The 8296-nt window shown below is 38.8% G+C and overlaps 1 protein-coding gene across 5 annotated transcripts in view; it reads left to right on the forward strand.

The window, feature by feature from the left end:
- The window catches only part of ATP2B1 (ATPase plasma membrane Ca2+ transporting 1), a 327368-nt gene extending 319715 nt beyond the window's left edge, over positions 1-7653 (forward strand). For 4 of the 5 annotated variants that reach the window (XM_073620194.1, XM_073620193.1, XM_073620195.1 and 1 more), the window contains one exon: positions 3108-7653. In XM_073620194.1, coding sequence (XP_073476295.1) covers positions 3108-3419 — 312 coding nt within the window. In that variant the 3' untranslated portion in view covers positions 3420-7653. The remainder of the gene's footprint in view (positions 1-3107) is intronic. The other variant, XM_073620196.1, reaches the window with a different exon arrangement.
- The last annotated feature ends 643 nt before the right edge of the window (positions 7654-8296 follow it).

Below are 8296 nucleotides of genomic sequence, written 5' to 3' on the forward strand. Positions count from 1 at the left end.
TGCTCAGTACTTTGTTGAAGTACCTTTGGCACTGATTACAGCCTCAAGTCTTTTTGAGTATGATGCTACAAGCCTGGCACACCTATTTTTGGGCAGTTTCTCCCATTTTTCTTTGCAGGACCTCTCAAGCTGCATCAGGTTGGATGGGGAGCGTCGGCGCACAGCCATTTTCAGATCTATCCAGAGATGTTCAATCGGGTTCAAATCAGGGCTCTGGCTGGGCCACTTAAGGACATTCACAGTGTTGTCCTGTAGTCACTCCTTTGTTATCTTGGCTGTGTGCTTGGGGTCATTGTCCTGTTGGAAGATGAACCTTCACCCCAGTCACTCTGGAGCAGGTTTTCGTCAAGGATGTCTCTGTATATTGCTGCATTCATCTTCCCCTCGAGCCTGACTAGTCTTACAGTTTCTGCTACTGAAAAACATCCCCACAGCATGATGCTGCCACCGCCATGCTTCACTGTAGAGATGGTATTGGCCAGATAATGAGCAGTGCCTGGTTTCCTCCAGATATGACGCTTGCCATTCAGGCCAAAGAGTTCAATCTTTGTTTCATCAGACCAGAGAATTTAGTTTCTCGTGATCTGAATCCTTCAGGTGCCTTTTGGCAAACTCCAGGCAGGCTGTCATTTGCCTTTTACTGAGGACTGGCTTCCATCTGGCCACTTTACCATACAGGCCTGATTGGAGCTCTGTCAGGGTGACCATCGTGTTCTTGGTCACCTCCCTTACTAAGGCTCTTCTTCCCCGATCGCTCGCTTTGGACGGACGACCCGCTCTAGGAAGAGTCCAAACGTCTTCCAGTTACGGATGATGGAGGCCACTGTTCTCATTTGAAAATTTTCTGTACCCTTCCCCCAGATCCTGTCCTTAATACAATCCTGTCTCAGAGGTCTACAGACAATTCCTTGGACTCAATGGCTTGGTTTGTGTTTTGATGTGCACTTCTAACTGTGGGACCTTATATAGACCAGTGTGTGCCTTTCCTAATCATGTCCACTCAATTTACCACAGGTGGACTCCAAGTTGTAGAAACTTAAGTATGATCAGTGGAAACAGGATGCACCTGAGCTCAATTTTGAGTCTCCTTGCAAAGGCTGTGAATACTTACGAACATGTGTTTTTTGTTTTTGCTTCCCCTCCCCTTCGCCTTTCCCTCCACCTCCCCCTCCCCTCCCTGAGCTCTGCAGAGTGTAAGTGTTTTTGCACTTTTAGCTTAATACATGTCTTTGCGCAGACTGCCTCTGTGACTAAATATTTTTCAAAATCCTGTGTGGAGAAATTTTCTTTTAAGGCACAACTTCAGACAAAACTTTTTTGTTCTAGATAAAGTGTGAAAGGGTTTGAACCACTGCCAGGTTTTATTGTCCCCATTTTGATTACTCTGGTGACAGGTTCATATTGATCGGAATGAGCTTTACAGAGATAGGAATTGTTTTCGATGAAGATCAAGACACCAACAAAAAACATTATTAGAGGGTAAAGGTTTTAACCACTGGTTTTTACTACAATCTGAAATTTTTCTCAAAGGGCTTATTTTATGCTGTGTACACATTTATGTAAGCAAATTTCTAACGCTCTTTTGGCTCCTCATATGCTGCTTAATTAGTATCTTGACCATCTAGCATATATGGGCATCTTCTTTAGCGGAAAGTAAAATGCTTTAGAAATGATAGAATGGGTAGTGATTTTTTTTTTTTTTAGGGAATCAGTCAGTTTTGTAAAGTTATGTAGTGTAAAGAGCATCTAATTGTATAATCTGTCAAAACAAGGTGATTTGCCACCTTCTGTTTAGCATATACTGAACATTCTCATACTGGGGACACCAGAACATAAAATAAAACTTACCGCACACTCAAAGTGCCACTTACTTTTTATTAATTTTTTTCCTCTCCCCCCTTCTGGGAGGGGAGGAGAGTGAATATTTTCTTTAATGCTCTTTACGGGTATGGTGCATGTTTTCATTTTTTTACTTCATCCACATTTATCAATCATAAAATAACTTTATTGAACCATTGGCAATGGACAGTAAGACATTTTGGACCACCAAGCTATGCATACAGAACATCATACTGTATATTTAAAGCTCCCAGTGTGGCAGAAAAAGCCAAATAGTTCTATGTTTTTGCTATACACTATACAGTGTATAAATGCATATCTAAGGCTGCATGAGGTTTAAAGTAATGAATAGTACGGAGTTGCTGATCCTGTCTCAGGCTTGACAAAGGAAGACCTCTGTAAAACATTGCAAATTGCTTAACATGGAGATAGTCCCTGTGCTGCACTGCCAATTTGTGCAGTATAATGGGTGTAGTGTAAAAAGCTAAGAATACAAAACTGACCATTGTTTGGTGTTGTCTGGTAGAACAACAGTTTGTGCTGCTAATGGTATCTAAACAGATTCCCACATACTGCTATGGTTTTCTATGTGAAAAAAGAAACACATTTTCTTTTAAACACTTTAGATCATGTAGTCTAATGTCACTTGTAGTGCTCATGAGTTATGCTTCCATTTTTTTTTGCTTTGGTTTCTAGTTATACAAATCATAAGCAGATTTTAAATGATTTGGTATATACTCGAATATTTACACTCGTGAGATCTATTACACAGTTGTGTGTTTGTTTGCTTTACTGCATGACTTTCTGCAGCTCCAAGTTCATTGTGCCATTCAGCTTACATAATGCTTGGCTTCATAGTTGGTATCCTAATTCCTGGCATGAGAATTGGTTTACCTGTTGTGCCAATATTTTTTTTTTTTCCTCAATTTGTTTATAAAAAGCATTTAAATGTTTTTAGCACTTGTAAAATATTTTGGCAATGATTTTTTTTTTTTTATAGTGTTCGTCACTAAATGCAGTATGAAAGTAATGATTTTATGTTCGCACCCACAAAAAAACGACGTCCGTGTTCTTTTATATTGACTAAAATGTCTGTTTATTTTTACAGTGTGTTGCAAGTCCACTGCATTTTGCACAGTTTTGACTCATTGTTGTAGTATTTGTGAATTCAAAATCACATACAAACCATATCCAGACCACTTTTTATTCCTATGCTTATTGAAATATATTTTTCTTTTTTTTTCCCTTTGCTCCTGTGACTTTGACAGATTCGAGTGGTGAATGCATTTCGTAGTTCTCTATATGAAGGATTGGAAAAGCCTGAATCACGAAGCTCTATCCACAATTTCATGACACACCCAGAGTTTAGAATAGAAGACTCCGAGCCTCATATTCCGCTCATTGATGACACAGATGCTGAAGATGATGCTCCCACAAAACGTCACTCTACTCCACCTCCCTCTCCCAATCAAAATAATAATGCTGTCGATAGTGGAATACATCTTACTATAGAACCGAACAAGTCAGCTACCTCTTCATCCCCAGGCAGTCCACTACATAGTCTGGAGACTTCACTCTGATTGTAAGACGAATGTCAACATTCTAGCTGATTTGAAAAGAAAACTGGGTCCTTTACACACAATGCAGCAGGCAGAAGAGTGCCTGCTCCTTGGACTTCAAATGAAGACTCACTTGTATGAATGTAGATTTATTTTTTTAAAAAATGCTTTCTGCCAGACTGAGGGTGCTTTTCTTGGGAAGGAAAAGGGATGGGATAATTGGGATGAACTCTTTGACAAGATACTTCATAACCCAGCAAAAGCAACCTGCAGAGCATCAGTTACACTAAACGGTGATTGGCCTGGACAGTATGTTAGAAACATTCTAGTTTATTTTGATCCACATTATTATTTTTTGGGTGGCCCAGGGTTGTTCATTTGATTATTTATGTTATAAATGATACAGATCTGTTTACAAGGTTTATAGATATTTTTTTCCTGTTCATAGAAGGGAAGTTTCCTTATTTGCAATGAAAACGAAAATGTCCTTTTAAACACTGCTGTATTTTCAAGAAAAAAGGGGTGTTTCTATTGAAATTGTTTGAAAAAACTTTGCCTGCAATTTACTCAATATGGTAGATAAATGAACTAATAGCCAAATATAAAAAAAAAAAAAACTAAAAAAAAAACACTAATGCTTCAGACAAGATAAGAGCAGCAGTGTTATAATGAAAACTACGGCCTCTGTCCTTAGTTTCTTTAATAAAAAAAAAAGTAATAATAAAAAAAATAAAGAAAAAAACTCACATTTACTACTTAATGGTTTTCAAATGATTTTTTTTTTTTTTTATGTTCAAGAAATGAAAAAACTTTTTTGTTCCAAAGCTCCACAGAATTTTGTGAAATGCAGGACATCCATGTGTGGCGGATCTTGCTTGAAACCTTTTTGCTATCTCCGTCAAAATATATAAAATCAAAATACATCAAAACTTTAGTCTTCTTAATTTTCTATATTTTTTTTTTTTGTTTGTCTAAACATGTTAGTTTTAGATCTGTCTTGGTGAACTGTGAGTGGAACCGTGTTGATTTTCTAATAAATCTTTAGATGACCTTCATGCAGCATGAGGGCCTGTTGGCATTTTGGGAAAAAAACACAAAGATACTACTAGAAAGTAGTACAGTCATACATGTTTTCCTTTTTGTTTTTGGAACTTGTTTGTAAACACAATAAACATGCCCTTTTACTAAATACAAATGCAGCAATGTTTTCTTACCTATGTTGCCACTGTGCATTTTTAGTGGCTGTACATGTTTCAAGATAACACCAATAATGTGTTTTGAAATATGTATATAATTGGTGGTTGCAGAATTCAGCCAGATCGCTGACTGCTCTACCATGTAGTAGTTTAAAAATAAAGTTGAAATGAAGAGCTTTCAGGGCTTGTCCACTTAATATAAGTTTATCTTTGGGTAGACGTTGATGGGCTAAATTTATTTTCCTTTCATCTCTTGGAATGTTTGAGGATAGAAACATACACCTGAAGCTCTTGCTCTTTTCCCCTTACATCAGTATGCATCATACATCGTTTTAGTGTGTTGCATTATCTGTGTGGGAAATGAGACCTGCTTGTGAGGGCAGTGAACAAACCTAGTCTTCTGTGAGCAGGGCCACTTCCTCCATATTCTTCAGTAGATATCCAAAGAATTTGACAAACACCAAAATTTTTTTTTGGTTCCGTATGAATGTGATAGTGTAATCTATTGGTGTTGTCTCTTTTAAGGGTATACCCGTTTTCTGTGTTTTGATTCATAATCTAAAACAAGAACATTGTTGTAATTAATGGCTTAGCATTACCCGCTGTACCATTGTATTCTGACAGCGGGGGAATCTCCAGAACACACTAATCAGTGCCTGCGGCCGATAGGGGTTGGTCAAAAAAAGTTGTCCCATTTGACAAGAGGTCGACCCATAGATTGACTTCTGTCAAACAGGAGGTGCCACACAGAGCTAAATTTTGTCTGGTCCCTGCTGAACCAGCCAAATTTTGATCTCTGTCAGTCATTTGATTATACCTCAGGGTTACTGTTCCAATCAGACTGACTGATTCCCCCTTTGTCCCATTTTCTGGACCTCGTAATTTACACCTCCTTCAAGGTCTACAATTGCACTAGGCATATGGAATCTGGTTGCAATAACCTACATTCTCAAAGAAATCTCCTCCTGCGCTTCTATGCGCCCATTCCACCAAATCGGTGGGTGTTTAGTGGGCATTTCAGCACCAAACCTTGGTAGCACAGTTGTGTAAGGCCGCTATCTCATCTTCTGTTCATACTTTTTTCAGAGTTTTACCAGTTTGACTTCCAATCTTCTACTTCAGCTTTTGGCTGCAAGGTTCTCGAAGCTGCTCTCTGAAGTTGGGTATTTTGACCCTTGTTGGGCATCTTGGCACAATTACGTATGCCTCCTTGTTGCCCACCCTTCTTATTCATTACCTGGTGTAAGAACTTTCTGCCTGTGTCGTGTACTGTACGATTAAGATAGGAATTGACTAGCCTGTAAATTCTATATCTTGGAGTACTGTACAGGACACAGGTCACCCTCCCTTCCACTCCTTGGTTACTCTCCACTGCTTGCAACAAAACTGAGGATTCGTGGACTGGGATAGGGTTATAGGGGAGGTGCCCATGGGGCATGTCCGCTAAAGCTTTGCCAGAATCCAATCACGTGAAGGTACATGCCTATAACCCATGGTGTATGAATATTCTGCCTGTGTCCTTTATTGTACTCTAAGATGTGGAAATTACAGGTAAGCCAAAATTCCTCTTGTGTTTATAGTTCTCTTTTAGGCACTCCACTTTTACGTAGAACATTTTTTTTTTTTTTTTTGTTTTTTGTAATCTAAGTAAAATAGCTAGGAAAAATATTGTGCTTGTATGCATACCTCCTCTGTAGTGGTATCAGAAACCCACCATCTTGCAAAAACCTTTGTTAATGATGGTGGTGCCTTCAGTAGGTTATTTCACTTACAGAAGTAATCTGCAGCATCTACTTTCATGTTTTGCGTGTATACAGTATATATTATATAGAATGTTTGTTACCCCCACCACCATTACTTTGCCCATGCAATCCCATTATACTCATCTTGCTTGTGCTCCCTCAGTTGCAGTTGTTGACACTACATGTTGCTTTCAGGTATCCGGAAGCATGTGACCTGCTCCCCTACAGTGCTTGGGCCTAGCATCCAGTTTCTAGGCCCAAGCACTGTCTCCCATGACCAGAGAATTGATGTCCACACTCACACCTCCCCTATTAACCACCCCGCTGCTTTTAGTGCAGGCTGCAATTGAGAGGGGAAGTCAGGCAAGGTGAGTATATACAGGGGTCAGGGAGGAGGGGTGGGGAGGGTCCCTTGGTCCCTTTGCAGAGACCCTGTCACTTTGCCTTGCATGAACAAGTTGACAATGTCTCAAGATATTTTTTTGGTATGTGTTCATTTTATTCAAGGACACAGTGCATTGTACACAGATGTATACAAAACTATAGTTGCTCAAAAGTCCTTTAGATTATGGCTGGAACAAAAAAGCACCAGAGTTGCAAAACCATACCCAATGTATTCCTGATTGTAAAGCTCATTTATTAAAAATTCCAGAAAAACTTTACTGCACAGTTTCTACATTTTCATAGGAAGATATTTACTAAGGTGTAAAAAAGAAACCAGAACAGAAGTGATATTGTTATCCAATGACCAAACAAATTTGTATTTTTCTTTTCTGCGAAAATTAAGCCTGGAATCATCTTGCTTATTTTTAAAGTTTTTATAAATGGAGCTCATTTATTATTCCATTTCAGGTTTGAATATTGCTGGGATGAATGGGAAAAGATAGATATTGACAGTGAAGTTTAAAGCAAGCTGGTCTTTACAGCTTTACTGCCTCAGCCTTTATTAATTTACCACACAAAATTATAAAATGCTATGGGTAGGCTTTTTGCTAATACAATTAGAGCAGCATATGTTAAAATAACAGGATTTGAGTTTACAGAAAATCCACATGTTGGGTAAGTATGCATCTGTTGTAGGTAGTGTTACTGATGCTTATCAGAATTTGCGCTGAGTATGGTAAAGACAAAGACTGATAACATCACACAAGTTCATTTAGAGTAATGTTTATAGATAGTTGTAAATGAATGAAGCTATTGCGAGTCATTGTCATGACCAAACACTGGTAAAACTTCACATTGCAGCAGCTATAAAGTGTTTTTAAACTTTGTGTAATATATTGTGTAATATCTATAATAAAGGATTACACTTTGAAATACTTTTAAATGTTATTTTGTGAGAATTGGTGAGAGGTTTGATCTTCATTTGCAGGGATGTGGCCATATATTCTGTTTGACATTTAATAGGGGGTATGACCTCAATTTGTAGGGACACATTTATTATTTGGATTCTAGTAGAATGTCATTTTAGACCTCTTCCATGTAACTTAACCTCTTGGCTGCGGCCGCGTGGAGGGTGGGCCTTGGCGCCAAGCGGCTGCATATTTGCGTGCATTAGTGCAAATATAGCTGTGCCGAGAGCATGCGCCCTGTGTGCTCCCAACATTTACTGGCGGCTAACGGAAAGCTCCCGATCACTGCTTGCCATTGGGAGCTTTCTGATCATGTGACTGCCAATCACAGTGGTCACATGATCATAAACCCCTTAAAGGTCCAGGAGGCATCAGCTCCAAGAGGTTCATATTTTAAGTGTGTTGTACAAAAACTGTTCTATAAATTCTCATTGACTTTTGTGACAATGTATATAGTGCGATGGACTGGTCCACGATCCTATCTATGTCCAGTTTATGATGCAATCTGACATCAGATACCCTTTTTATGGGAAGAAAAATGCAGTTTTTAGGTACAGGTTTGTGCAATATAACACTGTTTATAAATGGACTAGTTGTCATAGTCCCTG

The sequence above is a fragment of the Aquarana catesbeiana genome, linkage group LG03, assembly GCF_042186555.1.
Source record: "Aquarana catesbeiana isolate 2022-GZ linkage group LG03, ASM4218655v1, whole genome shotgun sequence".
NCBI lineage: Eukaryota > Metazoa > Chordata > Amphibia > Anura > Ranidae > Aquarana > Aquarana catesbeiana.